At 47.5% G+C, this 26,054-nt stretch overlaps 1 protein-coding gene across 12 annotated transcripts in view; it reads left to right on the top strand.

Annotated features, from left to right (window-relative positions):
• Hectd4 (HECT domain E3 ubiquitin protein ligase 4) overlaps positions 1-26,054 on the top strand; it is a 149,065-nt gene that overhangs the window by 88,184 nt on the left and 34,827 nt on the right. For 8 of the 12 annotated variants that reach the window (XM_006530351.4, XM_006530353.4, XM_006530356.4 and 5 more), the window contains 23 exons: positions 554-689; positions 782-938; positions 1,034-1,200; positions 2,845-2,991; positions 3,927-4,111; positions 6,178-6,331; positions 7,172-7,452; positions 7,621-7,810; positions 9,506-9,587; positions 10,867-11,069; positions 12,269-12,404; positions 13,702-13,884; positions 14,496-14,660; positions 14,940-15,109; positions 16,222-16,337; positions 17,495-17,598; positions 20,389-20,550; positions 20,667-20,815; positions 21,369-21,448; positions 21,762-21,925; positions 23,980-24,217; positions 25,226-25,362; positions 25,727-25,853. In XM_006530351.4, coding sequence (XP_006530414.1) covers positions 554-689; positions 782-938; positions 1,034-1,200; positions 2,845-2,991; positions 3,927-4,111; positions 6,178-6,331; positions 7,172-7,452; positions 7,621-7,810; positions 9,506-9,587; positions 10,867-11,069; positions 12,269-12,404; positions 13,702-13,884; positions 14,496-14,660; positions 14,940-15,109; positions 16,222-16,337; positions 17,495-17,598; positions 20,389-20,550; positions 20,667-20,815; positions 21,369-21,448; positions 21,762-21,925; positions 23,980-24,217; positions 25,226-25,362; positions 25,727-25,853 — 3,633 coding nt within the window. The remainder of the gene's footprint in view (positions 1-553; positions 690-781; positions 939-1,033; positions 1,201-2,844; positions 2,992-3,926; positions 4,112-6,177; positions 6,332-7,171; positions 7,453-7,620; positions 7,811-9,505; positions 9,588-10,866; positions 11,070-12,268; positions 12,405-13,701; positions 13,885-14,495; positions 14,661-14,939; positions 15,110-16,221; positions 16,338-17,494; positions 17,599-20,388; positions 20,551-20,666; positions 20,816-21,368; positions 21,449-21,761; positions 21,926-23,979; positions 24,218-25,225; positions 25,363-25,726; positions 25,854-26,054) is intronic. The other 4 variants (XM_006530355.4, XM_006530360.4, NM_181421.4 and 1 more) reach the window with 2 other exon arrangements.

Consider the following 26,054-nt stretch of genomic DNA (forward strand, 5'->3'; position numbering starts at 1 on the left):
GTTGGCTAGGAATGACCCTTGGGGCATCCGAGGAGAGCAGAGGCAGGCATTTAGTGCCTGCCTAACTAATGAATATGCAGTTGGCATAGAGTTCAGTCCCATGGCGGGGTGTCCAATTGGTGCTTCCGTTTTGCACCTTCTTGCCTTTTTTTTCTCTGTTCAGTCTTGGACACTGAACCTTGGACTTTCTGCATACTAAGCAAATGCTGGACCACTGAGCTATAGCCCAAGCCCTCCTGCTTTTCAGAGTGCTTATGATGGAGTGAACACAGGTAGTTATTAAGTGAAGTTTTGTCCTCTCTTTGGAAAACCACTTTAATAAAAGGACTTTAAATTTTTAAGCTAAAATACAGTCTAACAACATAGTTAGGTTTTAAAAATGACTACACCACACTCTCTTTGCTTTGCTTTGCTAGCTACAGGGTTCACTGGCTGAACCCTGACTGAAAGTGAAGATGCAGTTAGCATCAGCCTTCCATTTCTCTTAGCTGTTGTTCTGCCTCCCTACTAATAATCAGACAGCAGAAATGAGCAGTTTCCCTTTTTCTTGCAGCATGCAAATCAGCTTCAGAAACAAAGGTGGCGTCTCACGCTGTCCGGCAGCCTGTTTTCCTTCGAAGCATGTCTGCTCCTTCTGACCTGGAAATGATTGGTAATGAAGACTTGGAATTTACTAGAGCAAATCAAAGGTAACAGTCCTTGGCTGGAGTGGGACCCCAGGGTGTGGTTGCACATGGCTTTCAGCTCGGCCTCCCTAAGCGTGGCTCTTGATCTATTACAGTCTTGTTTTCTGTAGGCGTCGGCACGTGACCAGCCACCGCAGCAGCTCCTTTACACTTCTGCAGTCACTGGCCATCGAAGACAGCAGGGACAAGCCCACTTACAGTGTCCTGCTTGGGCAGCTGTTTGCTTTCATTGGCACCAACCCTGACCAAGCGGTAGGTCAGAGTGTGCAGACCTCTGATGAGTGGCCCCTGGCAGCTGGGGGATGTATAACAGTGGAAGTCAGCGTCGTCACTGTTGTGCATTTCAGGTGTCCAGTAGCAGCTTCCTTTTGGCTGCACAGACAAGATGGAGGCGGGGGAACACTCGGAAGCAGGCCCTGGTGCATATGCGGGAGTTGCTGACTGCTGCTGTGCGAGTTGGGGGAGTCACACACCTGGTAGGGCCAGTGACAATGGTCCTTCAGGGGGGACCCAGGTCAGTGGTTTCTGTTAATTCACACTGTTGCATCCACCGTGGGCAAGAGCATGTAGTGAAATTTGCTAATGTCTTTCCTCAAAACTGTTTTTGAGGGGTAAAACATCCCTGGCTATCCTAGAACTCATCTGTAGATCAGACTGAAGTCAAAGTCAAACTCACAAATCCGCCTGCCTCTGCCTCCTGTGTGCTGGGATTAAAGGCATGCGCCACCACTGCCCCTCTGTACTCAACTATTTTTATAGTGGTGTTGATTTTGAAAAACATCTCAGGATACATAACAGAAGGTGAAGGTCTCTTTTATATCTTCAGTCCTAAATTGTCCCTTGTTCTTTTTGGGGGGTTGTTGTACCAATGAAATGCATAAAGACCTCCTTAATTCTCTTTGTGCATGTAAGTATATACATGTGTAATGTCTGCACAGAGATGGGCTTTGGTTGCAAGTTTGCCCCTATAATTATGGTTGTTTTTCTCAGTACATCTTCCATATCACTGTCTTTGGGTTTTGTTTGTTTGTTTGTTTGTTTGGTTGGTTGGTTTTTCAAGACAGGGTTTCTCTGTGTAGCCCTGGCTGTCCTGGAACTCACTCTGTAGACCAGGCTGGCCTCGAACTCAGAAATCCGCCTGCCTCTGCCTCCCAAGTGCTGGGACTAAAGGCATGCGCCACCACGCCCAGCTAGGGATCTACTTCTTTATTGTTTTTTGTTTGTTTTGTTTTTAAATTTTTATTTATATGAGTACACTGTAGCTGTCTTCAGACACAACAGAAGAGAGCATCGGATCCCATTACAGACGGTTGTGAGCCACCATGTGGTTTATGGGCATTTAGCTCAGGACCTCTGGAAGAGCAGTCAGTGCTCTTAACCTCTGAGCCATCTCTCCAGCCCTGTCAGGCTTTTGAAATCAGACTTTTACCCACTAAGCTGTCTCTCTGGCCCCCAGTTTCCTATTTTTAAACTCAACATTATTTATGTTTATAAATGCATTTATATTATAAATCTTTGTAGATAAATTTGATAATTTCAGCCCCCAATGAATACTAAGTAAGATAGACTCAGCTCATGCTGTGTTTGCACTGGGAAAGGCTCATTTCCCAGCACCTGAGCTCTCATCCTCCAGTACCTGGAGCATGACCTTGAAGGAGACTCTTAGCTAACTTGTCTAGGCCTTCGCTTTTGCATTAGTGTAACTACAAGTCCAGTCCTCAGTGCTGCACACGATATGACAGACATGTCTCAAATAATTGGTTTATTATCAAATACACTTGAGAAACGAGTAACGGTTCCTTGCTCTTACAACTGTTGTGTGTCTTAGCTTCATCAAAGATTCTGACAAACCTGCAGCAGAGAGCCCTGTGTAACGTTCCCTAACCCAGAGTGCCTAGGGCTTTTTATTGTTGTTGTTATTGGTTTTCATTTTGTTTTGATTTGCTGTGGGCATCTTGTTTGAGGGACCGCTAGGAACCCTTCTCAGCACTCCTCTGTTCGCTGCAGCAGTTGAGTCCACACTGAGCCTGGTGGTCTCCAAGATGCCTTTAGCTCCAGATTCTTGGCGCTGGGCTTCAAAAGGGCTAATGTGCTTCCCTTGTTAATGTCCCTTATCATTGATGTCTTCGGGAAAGCTGAACTTGATTTTGTCTCACAGAATTGAAGAGCTCACCTGTGGTGGGATGGTGGAGCAGGTCCAGGAAGCCTTTGGTGAGACCATGACCTCTGTCGTGTCTTTGTGTGCTCGGTACCCCATTGCTTGTGCGAACAGCATTGGACTCCTGTGTACCATACCTTATACCAGGTGAGTGTGACATGTCTTTGCCATATGGAGATTAGATTCAATGTGGCCAAATAAGTAGAAGGCAACTTTTTTGTTTTGTTTCATCTTTTTTAACTTATAAAATTGGATTTTTGGGAGCTAAAGAGATGAATGAACTGTTAAGAGCACATATTGCTATGGAAGAGGATATGAGTTCAGTTCCTAACTCCAGGGGATTCTTGTGTGTGCAGGCACCCACACACACAATGTATACACCACACTAGGCACAGACACTCACATAAATAAAAATAAAACCTTAAAATTTGATTTATTTGTTACAAACCTCCTAAAGCTTTTGTCCTACTGTGAGGAATCTAAAGTTCATTGGTTGAGTTGTTGTGTGGCCAAATGTTGCCACTAGGATTATATTACACTACGTAGATTTAGAGGTTCAGAAAAAAAAGACATATCTGGCAAGAATCTTTTGTCTTGGCACACTTCTTTTATTTCTTGGGTCACTTAATTAGTAGCTTAGAACTGTTAAGTGTTCATGAGCTCATTCTTCGAATGCTCTTACAATATATAAAGTGCTCAGTTGTTTAGATCGCTGGCTGCTCTTCCAGAGGACCCACGCTCAGTTTGAGGCACCCGTATGGTGGCTCACAACTGTCTGTAACTCCAGTTCAGCAGACATACATACACAGTGCACAGATAAACATGGAGATATAAAACATGAATAATTATATTGAAAATAGATTATTACTTGGTCTGTTACTGAGATGACTCATCAGCTTTTGGCCTGCTATTCTGTGTTAACAAACCTGGTCTCGAATGACATCACTGTGACAGGAAAAGCGTCCTGGGTGATGATTGTACATGGCAGCACCCTTAACACAAAAGCTTCCCTGATACCCAGAGGCTTCCTGACCCTTCACAAAGGCTGTCAGTGTGGTCCATCCCTCTCTGCTGTTCACCAGGAGTGAAGAGAAGTGCCTGGTCCGAAGTGGCCTCGTGCAGCTCATGGACCGACTCTGCAGCCTGAGCAGCCAGACCGAGTCCAGCTCCAGTGAGAAGCAGACAAAGAAGCAGAAGGTGGCCACCATGGCCTGGGCTGCCTTCCAGGTGTTGGCTAACCGCTGTGTGGAGTGGGAGAAAGAGGAAGGTGAGCAGCCTTCTACTTCCTTTCCACTCCCCATGGGTGTGAGGGTGTGAGGGGAGGTGTTTATTAAACTAATCATCTGGTGGCCTTTGCTGGCTGGCGAGTTCAGGCGACTCTGCCCTGTAGGGATGATGCTGGCTGGTCATTTCCATATAAGTGTTCTTATGGCGCTAACAGTCTCCATGTAAATACTTCTGAGAAATAACTGTGCCTTTGTAGTTTAAAGAGAATATTTTCAAATTCTATTTTCAGTGGGCAATCCAAAGTTAAAAGTTAGCTAAAGGACTCAAGAGTTGAGTCAGTGGTTAAGTGTACCTGTTGCTTTTACAGAGGCCCCAGGTTCGATTCCCAGCACCCACATTTTGACTCACTATATATGTAACTCCAGTCCAAGGGGACCTAAAAGCCTCTTCTCCTCTCCGTGGGCACCAGGCACACACATGATACACACACATACGTGCAAGGGAGATAGTCATATATTTAATGCTGTCATTTTTATTTAATTTTATTTGATTTTTTGAGACAGGATATCTCTGTGTAGCTTGGCTATGATGGAACTCATTCTGTAGACCAGGCTGGCCTCGAACTCAGACATCCACCTATCTCTGCCTCCCTAGTGCTGGGATTAGAGGCGTGCACCACCACTATCGAGCTACACTTAATTTTTTTTTTTTTGGTTTTTCGAGACAGGGTTTCTCTGTATAGCCCTGGCTGTCCTGGAACTCAGTCTGTAGACCAGGCTGGCCTCGAACTCAGAAATCCACCTGCCTCTGCCTCCCAAGTGCTGGGATTAAAGGTGTGCACCACCACGCCCGGCCCTACACTTAATTTTTTAAAAGTTAACTAAACAGTAGTTTTCATCAGTGTTCATGGTCTGTGACCATATCTTGCTTTTGTTTTTGTTAGTTTTTAGTCAGCATCTTACTATATAATCCTGGCTGGCCTAGAATTCACTACATAGACCAAATTATCCTTAAACTCATAGAGATCTACCTGCTTCTGCCTCTTGAGTGCTGGAATTAAGTGTGCCACCTTGCCATAATATTTGTTAGATATATTTATTTATGTGTGTGTATAAGCATATGTGTGATTTTTACTCATTTGTGTATATATGTGTGGATGTGGGAACACTGTAGAAGCCAGAGGACAGCTTGTGGGAGTGAGTTCTTTCCTTTCATCTTGTGGGTCCCAGGGATTGATCTCAAGTTATTGGCCTTGCCAATCATTGTGATTACCCACTGAGCCGATTTGCAAACCCACAATTTGTATTCTAATTCTAAAGAGCCTGTCATACTATAAAGTAGACAGAAGTGGAGTTAAGTCATTGTTCCTTTAAGAACTGTGGGGGGCTAGAAAGTTGACTCAGCAGTTACAAGTGCTTGCTGCTCTTTCAGAGGACAGAGTGCAGTTCCCAGCACCTACATCGGCAACTTACAACCACTGTAACTCCAGCTTCGGTGAATCTCTTCTGACCTGTTTAGCATCTGTACACACATGTACATACATACAGGCACACACATAAGTTAAAATAATAAAATACATGTTTTTTAACAATTACTGTGGTCTGACCAAGCAAATTGGTGAAGAAATAATGGTTGGTGTGGCAGGAGACAGGGTACAATACAAGGTGGTGCCCACTGTATGCTATGGAACAGACTGGCTGGGCTGGACATCCAGCAAAGCTCCTGGGGTGGGGTAGGGGATGTGAGCCAGAGGACTGAAGAGCATAGGTGCAGGTTCATATCTTGGGAAACTCAAGATATGCTGCGCCCTTTACAAAGGACACTTAGGAAGTGAAACTACGGTGACATGGAAATTGGTGTTACTCCTCCATTCTATATGAATTGTAATTCATTCTCAGGAGAAGGTCTCCTCTTAGCACGGAATGTTTATGTGTAGATATTGTCTACTAAGACTAACTGGTTAGTAGAACATTGAAGAAGATAAAATGTGTCCATAGGATGTTTTAATAAAGGCAGGGAGAGTGAGAGGGTGACTTCACCATGCCCACAAGCTGGGGTGCTTCCCTCAGTACTCACTGCCCTTGTGTTCCTCTGTCAACTCTGAAGGTGGCTCCACAGAGGCTGTGCACTCAGGGCTGGCCCGGCAGGTGTCCAGTCTCCTCACCAACCACCTTGCCCGAGCCACTGAGTGCTGTGGCAACCAGGCTGCTGGGAACGACGCCCTGCAGGATGTCCTGAGCCTTCTCAATGACCTCTCCAGGTACGGAAGCCCGGCAGAGCTGATGAGCAACCTGTTTCCTCCCGTGTTGGGAATAACTTTTGCTTCTGTTAGTTTTTGGAACATCTAAGTTCCTAGACCTTTTAACACACTGGTGCTTCAAGAACAATTGTAGAGAATCTAGTCACTGAGACAGCATCTCTAGTCTGAAAATATAAGGATTATCTAGAGGAACAATGCACTGTTGCTTGCACTTGCTGGCATCAGCTGCCAGCCTGGCAAGCATTCCACCACACTTGCATTCAAACCCAAATGTCAGCTACTCAGAGAGTGATGTAGAGAATGAGCCAGGCTGGTGAGTTGAGAACAGCGTGATGTGCACAGAACCCCAGCCGGTCTCAACACCGCACACTCAGAGCCAGACAGGACCTGTAATTACTTTGTTCTTTTGTGCTGTATCCTTAAACAGGAATGATTCTCTGTGGGGTTAATTACCCCACATTCCCATGTCATATACACGACAGTGTGTTCTTTGACTTTTGCTGGCTCAGTAGGTTTGGCTGTGGCAGGTCACCCATGTTGGGGGTTGTAGCACTGTGTGACAGCTTTGCTCTTGGCACAAGTTTTGAGGGCACAGGCATGGAATTGCAAAGCTCCTAGTTCAGAGTTCTAGTTTTTGTCCTCTCTGAAATACTATGAACATGTGAGCTTGAGCTGCCAGAGGTCAGAGAGGATGGGGAAACCCCCCTTCTCTGGTGTTAGGGGTCAGTTTTATGAGCACCTATTAAATATTTGCTGCAGATCGTCACTCCCTGCACACAGAGTCTCAGGTCCATGCTTTCCACCAATGCCCCGCTCGTCCTTTTCTTCTCCATCTTTCAGGAGCCACATAGGGAAAGCCATCTTGAGCCAGCCAGCCTGTGTTTCTAAGCTCCTCTCACTACTGCTAGATCAGCGTCCATCCCCAAAGCTGGTATTGATCATTCTTCAATTGTGCCGGGCTGCTTTGCCTTTGATGAGCGTGGAGGACTGTGGGAATGTAGAGCTCCCGCCCTGGAGCTACTCCGTCCCCTCCCTGAACAGCGAGCAAGAGGACCCCAGTGACCCTGCCTCCAAGATTGCCTCTCTGCTCTTAGCCAAGCTGGCAGACTATGTGGTCCCAGGTGAGGTGTGTCTGCCCGTCCATCAGGATAGTCTGGGAGTTAAGTCCTGCTTGTGGCCGGGCCCCAGATGTGCCTGTGTGTTCTGTGATGGAGAGAGATGGGAAAGGGAGGGGAGCCTCACAAATAGTTCTGCAGTGTTTCTGAATGGGCCTTGATGTTTGCTTTAAGGATGTCAGACGGTTCTCTCTCCAACTGCTTCTGAACCTGACACCACACTGACAAAAACCAGTCCTAAGAATTCCTTAAAAGGAGATAAAGATCCTGGAGAAGAGAGTGAAGCAGTGGATGGCAAGCTCTCCATATTTATCCACAAGCGGGAAGACCAGTCCTCCCATGAGGTCCTCCAGCCACTGCTGAGGTGACTGCAATGACTATGATAGCTGCATGACATCAGAGGCCACCTGTGTCACAGGCACTACGCCAACCCTGTGCTGTGGTCTGCCTCAGTCCTCTTGACAACCCAAGTAGGCACAACCCAAGTAGGAGTCTGCCACTCCTAACTGCAGGCCCGGGCCTCTCGAACCCCAGTGTGAGCCAGCAGAGGTCTCAAGCATGTGGCGAGCCTCTTGTGTCCTGTGGGGTCCGCAGTGACTCGCTGCGAGGAGGACAGTCAGTGCTTCCCTCTGCAAATTCGGCCATGTTACCTTCTCCTTACAAAGAGGTGGGGAGGCCTGCTGTATAGCCCAGGGGCACTTAGATGGCAGAGCAGTCTCTTCCTACAGTGATCTGTGAGCTCATCCTCGTGGGGTGAGTCCCTTATTTGCCGCAATGGCATGTGAAGGCAGGTAGCCTCATCTGAGCGTGGCCACGGTAAGTGTTCAGGTACAAGCCGCCGCTGCATCACTGATATAGTGACACTCATTCTGAGGAGAGGGCACTGGATTCTTAGGATTGGGAGTCGGGCCTTCCCTGCAGGCCCTGCAGGCCCCGAATGCATGCTGTTGTTGAGCCTCCTGACAGACTGGTATAGTATTCAGAAGTCCTCCTGTATACCAGGGCCCTAGCCACAGCTGCCTTCAGGGTGTTGTGTTTGCCCTGTTCTTTTGTTTGTGCTTCATTTTCATGTAGGTGTTTAATATCAGAATTCTTTTGTTTTGTTTTCCAAGACAGGGTTTCTCTCTGTAGCAGCCTTGGCTGTCCTGGAACTCACTCTGTAGACCAGGCTGAGACTCACAGATATCCACCTGCCTTTGCCTCCTGAGTGCTAATGTCAGAATTCTTACAAGCAGACATCATGGGGCTGGAGACATAGCTTAGTGCTTAAGAGCACTGCTGTTCTTCCAAAGAACCAGGGTTCAGGTCCTAGGACCTACATGGCAGCTCACAGCTGTCTATAACTCCAATTCCAGGGGTCTAAGACCCTCGCACATACATGCATGCAGGCAAAACACCAATGCACATTAAAATAAATCAAAATCATTTAAGAAAACAGCAGAAGCCGGGCAGTGGTGGCGCATGCCTTTAACCCTGTCTTGAAAAAAAAGCAAAGCAAAGCAAAGCAAAGCAACAGACTTTGTTTTAGGTCCTTAAATGTCTATAATTATAAAAAAAGTTATTTTTTTAAAGGGAGATTTTATTTTATTTTATTTTATCTCATTTTAATTGGGTCTTTCTGTGTAGCCCTGGCTGGCCTGGAATTCATTATGTAGACCAGGCTGGCCTCAAACTCAGAAATCTGCCTGCCTCTGCTTCCCAAGTCTTGGGATTAAAGGCGTGTGCCACCACTGTCCAGCCAAAAAAGGGATATTTTTTAAAAGATGGATTTTAAAAGCTACTTTTAGATCCAGCAAGATGGCTCAGCAATAAAACTCATTGCCACTAAGCCCGGTGACCTGAGTTTCATCTCCAGAACCTTCTTGGTAGAAGGGGAGAACCGACTCCCATAAGCTGTACTCAGATGTCTGCATCCACGTTGCAGTGCATGCAGACATGCACACACTAAAGCCAGGTTTAGCGCTATACAGGGCCTGCACATGACTTGGTTACTTGGTGACACAGGCCCCTTGTCACATTCCCCTGCAGTGGCTCACCTTCTCTGCCTTCCTTTTTGCAGTAGCTCAGAAGGACGGCCCTTTCGACTCGGCACTGGTGCCAACATGGAAAAAGTTGTGAAGATGGATCGAGACATGACCAAGGTAACCACACGGCGGAAAATGACACACACACCTTTGCCACACTTTGGAACTTCCAGAAGAATTCAGGGGGGTTTGTTTTGTTTTTATTTTTAAGAAATTGCTTTTTAAAAAATTGATTCAGTTGGATTTGTTAGCATGACCTGTAGTCCCAGCTGAACTGAAGCTCAGACTTACTATGTAGACAAGAGTGATTTCCAAATTCTGATCCCACTGCCTCCGCTTGCCATGAGCTGGGGTTACAGATGTGTCCCTGGTGTATGCGGTGCTGGGGACTGAGCCCACAGCCTCACGCATGCTTGGTAAGCACGTTCCAACTGAGCCGCATTCCTCAGAAAAGGACTCAGATTCCACCTACGATTTTTTCTTAGCCCTTTAAAGAAATGTTTATAGTCTTAAAATCATTTGGAAATTAAAAGGGTGAAAGGCTGCTAGGAGAATAACACTCAAGAATTACCAGGGCTGAGGGTGTGGCTCGGTTGGCAGAGCGCTTGCCCTGCGTTTAGTCCCCAGCATTTTATAACCCAAGAGTGGTGACATGTACCCATGCTCCCCATGCTCGAGAGGTTAAGGAGGTAAGAGAATCCAAAGTCAAGGTTTTCCACCACTATATCTCAGTCTGAAACTAACCTGGCATGCATGAGACTCTAAAAAAAACAGACAAAAGGAATTATAGACAGAAGATCATAAAGGTATAAAATATGTTCATATTCACAACTCATTAAAGGAATAAAAGCAGCAGTGATGAACAGTTTTTTAAACCTGCATTTTCACAATCAGGTATGGTTATGAGAGATGTAGTCCTTATTATTATCAAGTGTGGGTGAATGCATATCTCAAAGTCCAGGGTGAAACATACAGTGATGTGTGCGCCTTTTATCCCAGCACTCAGGAGGCAGATGCAGGCAAGCTCAGAGTTCCTGGATTACCAAGGCTACATAGTGAGGTCACAGCATGTTCTTTGGATTTATGTGAAAACCAAGCAGAACATTATGTATCTAAAAATAAGGGATAGCTAAAGACATTAACACACTTGACTAGTGAGATGCCAGGCATCTAGAAGCAAAGTCTAAAACCATTTCAGCAGATTGTGATCTGTGTGTAGAGTCAGACACTGTAATCACAAATCCCTGTAGATTACAGGGATGAAATGTACAGAATTCAGAGTGTAGGGGAATTGTAACGTGTGCATGTTTTATGTGGTTTATGGGGATGGGGGAGAGATCTGAGAGGTCCGAGCTGGAAGAATGAATGAGCAATGCAGGTGTCTAACCAACCCCAGGGTGGCTGCTGTGAAGTGATCACAGAAGAGGCCTCAGCCGCCCTCAGGAAAGCAACCAAGTGGGCACAGTCGGGCCTCATTGTCAGTGTCGGACCACCAGTGGAATCCATCAACCCAGAGACTGTGAGTGGGCTGTCCACAGGTGACAAGAAGAAAACTGCCCAAACCTCCATCTGCCGAGAAAGAAACTCTGAACTGGCCAGGTGAGTCTCTCAGGGTGCTCCCCTGGTGGTTGTCTTCCAGACACACTGCAGAATAGTTTGTTAGTAGGGTTTGAATCTATACCATCCCTTGACCTGCTGAAAATAAGCAGGGGCAAGAACTACTCAGTGTTGTAGAGGCTGCTTCCAAACACTGCCTAGGACTGCTCCAGGGGAGAGCCTCAGAGGCAGTGCTGAGGCTGAGTGGGACCCTAGGGAGTTGATCCCAGCCAAGTGAACACGGCAGCTAAAGGGGCCTTCTGATGTCAGTGAGCTGCTTGCACATAGTGTTTGCTTCTCCAGTCTCTTACCCAGGGGTAGAGTCAAGGGCAGTGTTGCCTGGATGGAGCTTATGGTGCTGTGCACCTGCAGGGAGTAACAGCTGCAATCTGTGACTTTGATCCCCGAGGTTTCTGTGCTAAGACCCTTGGGGTCCATTGTTCCAGGGTGTGCTAGTCAGCATTCCCTAACTTATTTAGCTCTGGGTTGGAGGGTCAGGGGACTGCATTGTCCCAGTTTTGGCTGTATCATACCATGACAGATCTTGTGCATGAGCAAAGTAACCATGTAGGAGCACAGGAGAGTTGAAGGAGCCAACTCAGGCTTTTATAGAGCCCTCCTGAAACTAGCCCTTGCCAAGCCAAGTCCCAGTGATTCACAGACCTCCAGCCTCCCCCAGGTCTCACTGCCTCCCGTGCTACCCGAGAACCACACTTGAATCACTGTGGATCCTTGGGAGACAAATGATACTTAGATCATAGCACAGAGAATTCACATACCACAAAAAAAAAAAAAAAAAATTCAGAAAGTGGTTTCTTCCTGGTGTTCATTTTGCTTGTCATTTGTTAGTCAACAAGTTCTGTTTGTCATGTGTAAGCCGTTCATTGTGTAAACAAGAAATCTTTCCATCCTACATTAACTCTGAAACTACTTTTCTGTAACACTCCCCCCTAAAGCTCTCCCTCCACACACGCACACACACACACACACACACACACACACACACACACACACACACAAGGTTTCTCTGTGTAGCCCTGGCTATCCTGAAATTCACTCTATACACCAGGCTGGCCTCGAAGATCCACCAGTCTCTACCTCCCCAAGTGCTGGGATTACAGGCGTGTGCCACTATGCCCAGCCCTTTTCTGTACTTTTAACTATCACTGAGCACTGAAAGATTTCTGTGTTCACACTTGCAGAACTGACCCCGTGCGACCCTTCATCAGTGGACATGTGGCAAACAGCATGGCTGCAGAAGTGATCGCCTTGCTTCATAGCCTGCTAATGGCGCCAGAATCTAATGCTGCTCAAATATGGACCACAACGGCAGAAAAGGTTAGCATGGGGCTTCTGCTCATCCGTGGGAGCAAGAATGAAGTAGCATCATAGTCATGCATAGACAGGGCCATCCAGGAGAGCATTCCCAAGTTAGTCAGACACAGCTACTACGCTCCTAAGTCTCCCCGGCCCTGCTGGGTCTGACTTTGCACAGAGACCTGGCAGCCCTTGTTTGTTTTTGTTTGCCTCAGACTGGTACTGATATAATGATGTTATGTATTCTTGACTTATTAGCCATGGTCAGTCTGGCCATGGTCAGAGCCCTAAGGAGGCCTCTGCGATTGCACTGCTGAGGGCTCTGTCTTGCACTGCTCTGTCACACAATGGTCTAGGTGCCTGAGCATCAGCTCTATAATAACCAGTTCCACCTTTTTTTTTTTTTTTAAATAAAGATTTTTGAGACAAGGTTTCTTTATATAGCCCTGGTTGTCCTGGAACTCACTTTGTAGACCAGGTTGACCTTGAACTCAGAAATCCACCTGCCTCTGCCTCCTGAGTGCTGGAGTGCTGGGATTAAAGGTGTGAGCCGCCACGCCCGGCCCATTTCCCCTGAAGTGTGCCGTGGAGCTGAAAACTAGAATGCAGACAGTGGGAATGGTTTCCCTTGGGTGAATGCCTGCTTGATTTTAGTTGTTAACACAGTGATAGCTTCTCCCGTATTATAAAGTTGTATACTCCTAGCTCTGTCTGATACCATGGTACCCATGGGTAGAGCATCACTGGCTACACTGGTAGCTTTTGTCTCTTCTATAGCCAGAGTTTCTGTAATAGCTGGGCCCTAGGGCACTGTTAGTCATTTCATTAGTCTTGGGACCAGTAGCCAATTTCTAAAGCTTTAACTCCCAATGCCTGCCCCACTCCTTCCTCTCTCTCCCTTTCTCTCTCTCTCTCTTTTATTTTTTTCTTGAGACAGGGTTTCTCTGTGTAGCCCTGGCTGTCCTGGAACTCACTCTGTAGACCAGGCTGGCCTCGAACCCAGAAATCTGCCTGCCTCTGCCTCCCACGTGCTGAGATTAAAGGTGTGTGCCAATACCACCCAGCCTTCCCTCTCTCTTTTTAAGATTTATTTTATCTTATGTGTGACTGTTTTGCCTACATATATGTATGTGTACCATGTGTATACCTGATGCTTGTGGAAGTCAAAAGAAATTGTCAGATCCCTGACTAGAGTTACAAATGATTGTGAACCAGCATGTGGGTGCTGGGAACCAAACCCAGATCCTCTGTGAGAGCAGCAACTGTTCTTAGTTCTGAGCCATCTCTGCAGGCCTGCCATCTTCCTCCTCACCCACAGGTTCTGTCTCGAGCATTGATGTACATTCCACAACTAGGGAAGTATGCAGAAAGCATCCTGGAGAATGGGAGCAGCAGTGGCAGGAAACTGGCCAAGCTTCAGAGGATTGCACGCCAGGCAGTTGCCGCCCTCTGTGCACTCGGAGGCTTTAAAGAGACAATCAAGATAGGCTCCGAGGTCCAGGTAACCCACCGCTGCTTTCCCTGGAAATTGCTATTATCCTCCCCCAAACACTCACCACAGCTAACCAGTGCTTCCACTGTCGTTTACCCAGAAGGGCAGCAAGCCTTGTTCCTTCAAACTCAGGAATAAAAACCAGAACTTGCTGTGTTTCTGTCGACATCATTCTGTACATTGCTCGAATGCTAAGGCAGTGCTGTCTAATGTTACCTATGGGACTCATGTCCTAGGTATTGTTACTGCTGAAAGCTTGGGATGACAGCATGTCTCGTTGCTGAGCGTTGTGGGCTTGTGGGGTTTTTGTTTTTTCAAAGATTTATTTTATGTATGTGAGCAGTGTCGCTCTCTTCTGACAACACCAGAAGAGGGCATCAGATCTCATTACAGATGACTGTGAGCCACCATGTGATTGATAGGAGTTGAACTCAGGACCTCTGGAAGAGCAGTCATTGCTCTTAACCACTGAGCCATCTCTCCAACCCTTAGACTTGTCTTTGGCTTAGCTCCACATCAGAATCAGTGATTATTATAGCTGCAAAGCCCTCCCTCTTGTCTCGTTAGATAGCTGTGCTCACTTGACCCTGGCAGGTGGTACTAATAATCTCTGTCACCAGGTTTTAGGTAGAGGAATATCAGGAAGCATTGGAGTTGTGGCTTCTATCAATGAACAGGAAGGTATAGCTACAGTCCGGTTCCCTCCTGTGGACTGCCGAAGGACGTCACAAGCAGCAGACACGCTGACTATTCCATTGTCTAGACTTTGTGTTCCAAGGTCAGAGGTAAGGCAATGCTTGTGCAGATGCTGACTCTGGCTGTAGGTGGGCAAAGGCGGTAGAGAAGTGAGGGGCTTCACTTTCAACTGGGATACCAGCTGTAAAGGATTTCACAGTGACGAGGGTAGGAAATTTTTCATCTAGATGTTAGCTAGGAATATTCCACAGTATGTGCTATTTTTGGTTGTTTTGGTCTGGTTTCTGATATTCTGTGGTGGTTCTGGTCACATACTGATAATGCCTTTGTTTCCTGTGCCTTTGCCTTGGCCTGCCCGTCTGCCGCAGGCACTGCCTCTTCATAAGCTGTCCATTACTGAGAAGGTAGTCCAGGCAGTGCAGTCCATGCTGCTCCCTCAGGAAGGAAGCCTCTCTATCCACACCTCTCTTCCTGCAACAGGAGATGGCTCAGCACCTGTCATGGCAGTTGTCCGGCTTCTGGCTGAAATCAGAACCAGGTAAGTTGGCCTGGCCTTAGTGGGTCCATGGCTCAAAGCTCATGTCAGCTAAGTAACAGGCACCGTGGTTAGGTGCCACCTACTGCAGCTTTCATTCCCAGGTCTTGCACCTCTGATTGCATCCTAGTACCATAGTTCACAGGAAGGCTGAGCTGTTCGTTCACCTGGGAGAAGCAGCTTCTGCAGTGTGCCATGCTGTGTAGGCTCACACTCGCTGTACAGGAGGAACAGCTGCTGCAGTGTGCCATGCCGTGTACACTCACACTGGCTGTGCACTGACTGCTCTGCTAAAAGAACCTGATTGACAGCAGGAATTACATGGCCACTTTTTCAAGGAACTCAGTTCCATCACTTTCCCAATCTAGGGATAGGATAATGAGGGAGTTATATCAGGGCAGTGTCAGAGAGATGTCTGCCTACACATACGTTCACTCTCCACTAAAGAAGAGGAACAGGGTTCTACTGCAGAGATGTTTCAGGTATATGCTGCCCTACCTGAGAGACGTCAGATGTAGGTTTTCTGTGTCTCAGTCTGGTCTTCTATAGCTCTTTCATTGCTCACAAGGCATAGGGAGGCAGACCCAGTACTTTGTGTCTCTTAGTGGGAACGGCATTGCAGCAGTGACTGGGCAAAGGCAGAAGGCTTCTTAGACATCTCCTGGTATCTGTGGGGCGTAGTCACAGAGCCATCCTTAAATTCAGAACCTGCGGCTGCTCACATCTGTATATGGAGTGGCACAGCACAGGTGTGGAGCCCGCAAGTCCTCCAGCCTTGTCAGATGTCCCTGGGTTTCTGAGCTTCCTTGTGCGGTGCCGATGCTGAGGAAGGATTGCAGAGCCAGCAGTGTTGTTTGGGGACAGTGGCCAGCAGGGAATATCCATGTACATTTACTATGGGAGAAGCTTTTCCAGATATTTTCAGTTTGGAGGGTCAGATCCATAGGTCCAGACCCCATGGGCATGGAGGGCCAACTATATATCTCAAAGCCAGGCTGCTGGGAAAAAAAAATAAGAAATAGAAATGACAAATTTGATTGGAGTGTTTTCACAGTTGATGACTTAAAGAATGAGCATTGATGACTCTGAAATATTGTGAATCTTTTGGCATTAAGAGCATGCCTGGTCATGGCACAGCTTTTAGAAGACAGCCTGTTTTGTGAAGAGTTCATACAGCAGTGTCCAGCAGCTGTGGAAGTTCTGAACCTCGTAGCCCAGGAGTGCAGTGCGGGTGAGTGCCAGTGAGCCACTGTGCAGAGTCTCAGGGACTGTCCACATTCATCCCATGTTAATCTCAACGACAGTGCTCCTCACAGCTGCCCCCCACCCCCATCCCCATACACACACATACAAGGCCTTCAGCCTTTGTGTTCCAGGAAAGCAGTGCTCTTGAGTAAGGACCAGGGCCATGCCCGAGGACTTTTCCATGTTCCCATAAATGTGCATTCTGTCTGTGGGCTGGGGACATTTGGGGGTCTAAGTGCAGGCTTTGTATTGGTGTCCTTCTTCAGGACAGCCTGCATTTATGTAAACTGCAGCAGGTCTGGAACTTTTGATTTCGACCAGGGTGGCCTCATACCTCGGATCCATCTGCCTAAATGCTAGGATTAAAGGCAGTACCGCATGCCCAGGCAACATTAATATTTAAAATCAGTTTAGATTTTTACATGTAATGGCCTTCACCTGGCATGAGTGGGGCATGCCAGCAATCCTATAACTTTGGAGTTTGTCAGGAGGGTCAGAACTTCCAGGCCAGCTAGAGCTAAATTGTGACTTTTAGGCCAGCCTTAGCTATACACAAAGGCCCTATTTTAAAAAAAGGGGAGGGGGGGGCTGGAGAGATGGCTCAGCAGTCAAGAGCACTAATTGGTCTTCTGTAGGTTCTGAGTTCAAATCCCAGCAACCACATGGTGGCTCACAACCATCTGTTATGAGATCTGATGCCCTCTTCTGGTGTGTCTGAAGACAGCTACAGTGTACTCTATAATTAAATAAATCTTGAAAAAAATTAAAACATGAAATAAGAGAGTGGGGCTCCATTTTTGAGATTATAAGAATCATAAGTATCATTGCTAAGTGTTTGTCTTATGCCTGAGGCTTGTATATGGGCTTCACTTAAATAGACAATCTCACCCTCAAAGCCCTTGTGAGCCTAGGTGTTCCCAGTGCTCTGGGGTTGGGGTTGGAGGCCGTGGGGAATACCAAGCCCAGGCTACTCTACTTCAGGCTTGTTACCCAGCGAGCCTAGCTGTTGAGCTTTGTGAGGAGACAGAAGGCTCAAGGTGGTTCCTCTTGTGTAAGGAAGAATGTAAGAGGTCTCTGTGTGTAATGTCGTCGTTTGGTGCCACTCCTGGAAGCTGTTCTGTGACTTGCTGTGTCCCTGCACAGGAGAGCGGCTGGCAGTTGTAGAGATGCAGTGTGAGAGGCTCAGGATGCTCTACCGGGACTGCGCTCGGCCCCCTCCACCTCCGCTGCAGGCTGACCGGAGACAGGTGAGACACTTGTGCCTTCCTACAGGCTGTGACTCTGCTGCTGAAGAAAGGCAGGCAGAGGGGTATGACGTTAGAAAGAGTACCTGGGGCTGCCTGTACTCTGAGTGGAGTTTCTGTCTAGAAGGAGCATGTGCAGACCTTTGGTAGCTGCACTGTCACCTTTGGGTGTCCAAGAATCCTGAACTGACATTCTGAATGTTGAAACATCATACTATGCAGCCGAATTTATTAATATCTTTGAAGTCTGAATAAATAAAAAGACAGCTTTAAGCAAAAGTTAGGGAACTGGAGAGATGGTAAAGTGTTTGGGCTTCCCAGCCCCGGGCATGGAGATGTACCCCTGTGACCCCAGTGCTGCGGCATCAGAAACAGCAGAACCCCTGGGGCTCCCTGGTCAGCAAGTCGAGCCAAATCAATGAAAGACTGTGTCTCACAAACAAAGTAACTGTGGTGGGGAGAGACACCCGGTGCTTCTATGTGGATGTATGTAAAACATACCACACTAAAAATGTTACATATGTGTATTAGACTGTAATACTCTAATAATCAGAGGGTGACTGAGTAATAGCAAATGTGAAAAAATTGCCACATTTTATGTTTGTAGCAGCTTTATTCACAATACTCAAAAGTGAAAACTGGCTCATCAACTATAGAATGAATTAGCAAAATAAGATAATATCCAAGCCCTGAATCATGACATAACCACATACAGGCCACCGCATGGTCCCGCAGGTTTCCAGATTTCACTTGTGTGTATAGAAAACCCAGAGAAGAAGCATTGGGTTGCTGTAACAGGCTGGAGGAGGAGAGAAGTGAGTGAGCGGCTAGACCTTGGCTTCTGCTGAGTGTGTGACTGCTTACAGCAAGGGAACACACACTCTAGACCAGAGTGTGGGGTGGCTGCTCAACTCCATGAGCATGTCAAGAGGCAGGCGTGAGCAGCTTGACATGGCAGACTGTATGTTACCAAGAGGCAGGCGTGTGCAGCTCGACCTGGCAGACTGTATGTGTGAGAGGCAGGGCTGTGCAGCTCGACCTGGCAGACGGTATGTGTGAGAGGCAGGCGTGTGCAGCTCGACCTGGCAGACTGTATGTGTGAGAGACATGTAAATAAATTAGTGCACATAATAAAGGCTGCACCAATGTCACTTGACATCTAGCCGTCTTTAGTTACCTGGTGAACACATTGAGGGGTGGTTTAAAAGGCAAATGGTTTCTTCCGTCCATTGTGTTTGTGTGTCGCATCCAGCTTTTTCTTCCCAGCAGAAGTGAATCCTATCAACAGCAGTGTCCACCACATGCTGTGCACACTGACTCTCAAGGCTGCAGTCAGGCTTGTGACCTGATGATGACCTGGCAGCCATATCCTTTGTTGGCTGCGATGCTTTGTGTAGGGTGTGTTGGAATTGGTGAGTGGAGAGAAACTATCTCATAGAAAAGCCTGACACTTGAGCAATAAAGTATTGGAGCATGAGGAGACAGGGAGACAGACAGCGACCCAATAAAAACGCTGTCACTCATGTCCTCAGATACAGCTCCTCCTTAAGCACTGAGCTAAGATGGTACTGTGCATCCGTGTGACTGGGTGAGGATGAGCATGACGAGAGAGAAATGTTGTTTAAAGAGAAAACCAAGATCACAGGGCCCCCAATGGAGGAGCTAGAGAAAGTACCCAAGGAGCTAAAGGGATCTGCAACCCTATAGGTGGAACAACATTATGAACTAACCAGTACCCCGGAGCTCTTGACTCTAGCTGCATATGTATCAAAAGATGGCCTAGTCGGCCATCACTGGAAAGAGAGGCCCATTGGACTTGCAAACTTTATATGCCCCAGTACAGGGGAACGCCAGGGCCAAAAAATGGGAGTGGGCGGGTAGGGGAGTGGGGGGGAGGGTATGGGGGACTTTTGGGATAGCATTGGAAATGTAAATAAGGAAAATACCTAATAAAAATAAAATAAAATAAAATAAAATAAAATAAAATAAAATAAAAAGAGAAAACCAAAGAGCAGCTTCAGGAGCCTGTGAAGTAGCCGTGGGAAGATGAGCAGCTGCGGCTCAGGGCTCACCTCGGTGGGGCGGGCACAAAGAAGCTTGCCCCACCTTCCTCCCTTCCCTTCCCTTCCCTCCCCTTCCCTTCCCTTCCCTTCCCTTCCCTTCCCTTCCCTTCCCTTCCCTTCCCTTCCCTTCCTTCTTTCTTTTTTCTTTTTAAAAATAAAAACAAAATCAAAAACAAGTTCTCATTGAGACTTTAGAAAACAAAACAAAACCATAAAGTGTTCATGCTAAGTGTGGTGGCGCATGCCTTTAATCCTGAGCATGCAGAAGGCAGAGGCAGGATGATCTCTGTGAATTCGAGGCCAGCCTAGTCTGCAGAGTGAGTTCCAGGATAGCCAGAGCTACACAGAGAAACCCTGTCTCGAAAAACCAAAACCAAAAACATAAAGCTTCTCTTAAGATTTATTTTTACTTTTTGTGTCTGGTGTCTCTCCTGCCATGTGCATGCAGTGTCTGAGACCAGAAAGCTCCCAGTGCTCTCGCCCCTGAGCCAGAAGACAGACTTGCATAATGTATGATGGTGATGCACAGGGAGGGTGTCATTGAATGAGACCCCATGAGTAGCAGGTGTAAGACTTTGGAGTCCATTCCCAGCATTATAACAAAAATGCAAAAGAGAAAAGAGAACCCAAATTTTGATCATATCAGATAGAAATTATTTTCTTCTCTGAGAGACTAATGAGATTTATCTGCTTTGTTGAGTGGAATCCTCCCTTTTGTCCCCAATTGCAGCCCAAAGAGATCACCTGGAGCCCTTCTCGAGTGTTCCCTCCAGTTCGTGCCTGCATGTTCTCATCTCACCTCACCTCTGTGACCTTCCTGGCTGACCCCAGCGCTGGAGGAGGTCTTCCCCGGGGCACATTCATCTATGCCACCTCGCCCTTGCCTGTTCAGGTGAGAAGGTTCCTGTCGACCTGCCTTTTCTCACACCTCTGACCGGAAAGACGCGGCAGGTGCTAGGCCTGGCCACCAGTTCCCTCTGACATCACCCTCTGCTGCCGTCTCTTCAGGCCCCATCTTTCTACTGGGAAATTGAGATTGTTTCCTATGGAGACACTGATGATGACACTGGACCAATCGTCTCATTTGGCTTCGCTACAGAAGCTGAGAAGCGAGATGGGGCATGGACCAATCCAGTGGGCACTTGCCTCTTCCACAAGTAAGGAAAAGTGCTGCCCAGCATGGGTGGGCTCGCCTTTATCCCAGCATTCAGGAGGTGGCCAATCGTTGTGAGTTTGAGGGCCACCTGGTCTGTTAGTAAGTTCCAGGCTAGCCAGGGCTGCATAGTGATACCCTTTCATGGATCAGGATTCCAGGGAGAGTGACTTCCCATAGGTGTTATGGGTATTCAGGGAACCAAAGTGGGGCTGTGTGACTGAGGAAATGTGGAGAGAAAGTGATATTTTTCTCTCTGGTGCTTGTGTTCCTCCCCATGGTTCCTTCCTTGTAGCCCTGCAGCAGGAGTGCGTCTTTCTTCTTTCCATTCCGTTCTGAATTCACATACCATGCTGCTGCTCTGCAGACTGGTGTCTGTTGAGCTGTTATCCTCAAGCAACAGCAGAGTAGCCTCAAGCCAAGTGTGGACCTTGCTAGTTGGAATGTTTGGGAAAGCATTGCTCTTGACTGCGGGGGTTCCTTCCTTGCTGGCCCCTGCCTTCTCTCCCTCCTTCCCTCCACGAGTCTCAGCCTTGACTTTCTTGTTCTCCTTTCAGCAATGGCCGAGCTGTACACTACAATGGCTCCAGTCTACTGCAGTGGAAGAGCGTCCGCTTAGATGTCACACTCTCTCCTGGTCAGTGCGGTGGGGCCTTCTTACCCTGCATGCTTCTGTGGGTGCCAGCCTTGGACCTAAATGGTTTAAAGTTAAATAAACTTAGCAATTGGAAATGGGTCATCTGTCATTGAGTAAAAAGTAAACACTTGCCCTTGTCGTCTGAGTTTTATACCACAGCTCTCATATTCTGAAGCCATTCCCTTAGAGCCTCTATCTTGTAACTCAGGGGACAGATGGGGCTGCTTTTGGCTCTCATCGCATAATTGCATATTAGAAGGTCACCTGATAGTAAACTGGGAAATAGTAAACTGTATCCTGCTTTCTGCTGTAGGCGATGTGGCAGGAATCGGCTGGGAGAGGACCGAGGGGACTCCACCTCCTCCAGGGCAGCCAGCCAAAGGTCGGGTGTACTTCACATACTGCGGGCAGCGCCTCACACCATACCTAGAAGATGTCTCTGGTGGCATGTGGCCTGTGGTTCACATTCAGAAAAAGGCAAGTCACATTGATAGGAGAGAAGAACAAATTGTTTTCAGAAATAAATCCTGACCAGAAAGGGAAAGAAAGGGCTTTGGTATAACTATTCCTGCACAGTGACGGGCACAGGCAGCCAGGGTGAGTGTGCTTCCTTCCTGGTGGACCCTGCAGGCTTGCATCTTCTGAGCTGTGTCCAGAGCTTGGTGTGGACTTGCGCTCAGCTCCCCTGAGCCATCCTTCCTTAACGAGGAAGGGAGCACTGCTGAAATGTCTGAAAATAGCTTGTAGTCACAGAGAATGGCAGATCCTCAGAGGGTTCTCTGGGGAAGACTCACAAGTTCAGCACTCCTCTTCCCCAGCACCCAACACAAACACAGTCACACACGCAGTCACACACACACCTACACTCATATGCTCACATACAAACATACATACATACATACATACATACATACATATATACAAACATATACACACAGTCTGTCTGTCTGTCTGTCTGTCTGTCTGTCTCTGTCTCTTAAACGCGTTCTCACGACCGGCCAGGAAGAACACAACAAACCAGAATCTTCTGTGGCAAAACTTTATTGCTTACATCTTCAGGAGCCAGGAGCGCAAGCCCCAAGCCCCAAAAACGAAAGCCCCCCCCCCCCCCCCCCGCTTACATCTTTAGGAGCCAGAGCGTCAGAGCGCCAGAGCGCAGAGCAAGAGAGAGAATGGCGGAAACCCCGTCCCCTTTAAGGAGAATTATCCTTCGCCTAGGACGCATCACTCCCTGATTGGCTGCAGCCCATGGCCGAGTTGACGTCACGGGAAAGGCAGAGTACATGTAGTGGAAAAATACCCTTGGCACATGCGCAGATTATTTGTTTACCACTTAGAACACAGGATGTCAGCGCCATCTTGTGACGGCGAATGTGGGGGCGGCTCCCAACATCTGTCTCTCTCTCTCTCTCTCTCTCTCTCTCTCTCTCTCACACACACACACACACACACACACACATACACACAGGCTGCTGTTGACTTTGAAGGAGCACCTAGGGAAGCCTGCTGCTCTGTCCGGCATTGTTACTGGTGACATGCTGCAGCCCCTCATCTTCATGCACTCCACAGTCCATAGCCAGATGCCCATCCTCATGAACTCAGCAGGAGTCAGCAGCAGGACACAGGTTCAAAGCAGAGAAAGCTGCTTCTCTGGGCTTCCTGTCTCAGGAGAAGGCATTTCTCTCCATGTCCCATGCTTTCATTCACTCAACAGATGTTTACCCAGCATCTGTGTGTGAGCAACATGTTGAACTTAGGCAGAGTACAAGGCATTGATGCTGTCTGTCTCTGTCACGCTGTAATCAATTGGAGCAACTAGACATTAGTCAGATAATCACAAGAACATGTGGGTGTAATCACAAAGTAATAAATCCTTAGAGTGAGGATCTAGTCTCTAAGTGCCAAGCATATCCCTGCCCTCTGCAGTCCTGGTGTGTAAGCTAAGCCTGGAGCTCTCCATTGTCTCAGTGGGAAGAGTGGGAAGAGTGTCCCAGGCGCAGAGAGAGGAGCAGCATGCAGTGCTGTTGGGTAGAGCACAGCCACTGGCCCGTGCGGTGCTGCAGCCTTGTAAGTCAGTTCTTGAGAGCCAAGTCAAGACTGATGGAGCTGGAGAGATGTTCCTCTAGCTAACACTAGTCCCAAGGGATTCCACATTCTTTTCTGGCATTCTCTAGGCACCAGCCACACATGCGATGTACAGCATACATATGGGCAAAATTTTCGCACACATTAAATAAATAAAAGAGGATGGTTATTAAGAGTCTGAGGCTAGCCTGGGCTACATAGCAAAACCCTGTCTGTCGACCAGGAGAGGGTAAGATATCAGATACAGTGAGTGGCAAGGAACCCGAGCACATGTGAAGGGAGGGCCGGAGGGGCAGACAGCCACACAACACAGCGCTCCAGGCACAGCTCACACAAGCCTACTCTGGGCTTGCTTCTCCTGCCTGCCCACTGAAGTGTACTTTATTGTTTGTAAATCCAACAGAAAGAAAGAAAATCTAGATAAATCCTTTATTTGCTCTTTCTAGAACACAAAAACTCGAGCCAATTTTGGCTCCCGCCCATTTGCGTATGCTGAAGGACAGGCCCACCGAAATGCTGCCGACCTGTGCACTGACCTGGCAGAAGAGATCAGCGCTAACTTTGAGGCCTTGCCATTCGCCATGGCATCTGACAGTGACAACGATGCTGGCACCAGTATTGCATCAGACCCAGGCACTCATGGGCCGCCATGCCGGATTGCAGCAGTGGCCACAGCCCAGCAGCGTAAGCCTCTTCATTGCCTCACCCCACCCCCTGCTGCTAGTGCTGTTGGGACAAGTCCTCAATGCAGGGAGACAGTCTCAATAGAAAGACTTGGGAGAGGAGGCAGGTAAAACTGGAAGTGTGCCCACTCCACGGTGCTGACCCTGTAGGTGTGGGAGGTATAGTACAGGAAGCGAAGAGCCCAGACATTTATGTGAAATCACTTCACTTGACTGTGTTACTCATTTGTTTAAGTCACTTCTTATTAAAAATCTCTTTAAACTGAGCTCATCAAGTAATAATAAAATGGTAGAATTACAGACATGGGTAGAAAGCTATGTGCTACAATGTTTCCTGATCATGTAAAAAACTTATAATAAACCTCGGGTGATTTAGGCCTATAATCCCAGGTATTAGGGTGGCTGAAGCAGGAAGATAATAAACTCAAGGCCAGCCCCATCTCAACATTTAGATATATAGGCCAAGAGATACATAGAAACATGGCTAGATACATAGATAGATATATACACAGACCATAGAAGCATAGATAGGTAGATACACAGGTCATAGATGCCTAGATAGGTAGATACACAGACCATAGATGCATAGATAGGTAGATACACAGACCATAGATGCCTAGATAGGTAGATACACAGACCATAGATGCATAGATAGGTAGATACACAGGTCATAGATGCCTAGATAGGTAGATATACAGACCATAGATGCATAGATAGGTAGATACACAGACCATAGATGCCTCGATAGGTAGATACACAGACCATAGATGCATAGATAGGTAGATACACAGACCATAGATGCATAGATAGACAGATAGGTGGGTACATACATACATACACACACACACACACACACACATAGATATATAAATGCATAGATATATACATAGACAGACATACAGAGGCTGGGGACATATCTCAGTGGTAGAAGCCATGCCTAGAATGAACAAGACTCTATCCCTAGCCTTGTGAAAGAAGAGAGGAAAGAATGGATTGTGTTTTGTTACAGAATATGACAGTGACACCTCCTGCCACTATAAAGTAGAGCTCAGCTATGAGAATTTCATTACCTCAGGCCCAGACCCCCACCCACCTCCCATTGCGGATGATGAGAGTGATGATGACGACGATGATGACATCCCTCAGGTAAGACCCACAGCCTGGCTCATGGCTGGGACTTGGGACATGGCTATGTCCTTGTGTGAGGAGTTATCTCATCTCTCTGAAATGCCCATGAGTAGCCATGTCTGCTAGGCAGAGCTGCAAAGGTCCATGTGTTGCAAGGTGAAGGACCTTGATGGTAGCTCAGCAGGAACCCAAGCTGCAGTGAGAATGCTCCGGTGGCTGGGAAGACAGGGAAGAGCATGCCGGGAGGGATGGGGGAAGGAAGGAGAGGCGGCTGGGAGGGACCTGAGGGTCTGTGCTTAGGCCAGGCTTGAACAGGGAGGGCAGTTGCTTGCGGTAGAGCCACACGGCTCTTCCTCGGCTCATGAGCTCCCTTTCTGTACAGGAGGACCACTACGCCCTGCTGGTGAAAGCATGGGAGACCAAGGTTTTCCCTACCATCCGGAGACGCTTCCGCAATGAAGCCGAGCGAAAGTCGGGCCTAGACCAGATCAAGGGTGCTTTACAACTAGGTCTGCTGTGGTTTGTTCTCCTGAAGGGTCACTGAGATACGGTACAAGGAGAGACTCTCCTCAGATGGGACATCTGGCTTGATGGGTCTTATCCCATTTGTCACTGAACTCAGTGTCCTTTGCCTTCCTGTTTTGTTTTGTTTCCAAATCCGTGGATATGTCTTACTATCATTAATACGATAGTGCCGTTTCTGCTATAAA

Source organism: Mus musculus, chromosome 5 (assembly GCF_000001635.26).
Source record: "Mus musculus strain C57BL/6J chromosome 5, GRCm38.p6 C57BL/6J".
NCBI classification, from domain to species: Eukaryota; Metazoa; Chordata; class Mammalia; order Rodentia; family Muridae; genus Mus; species Mus musculus.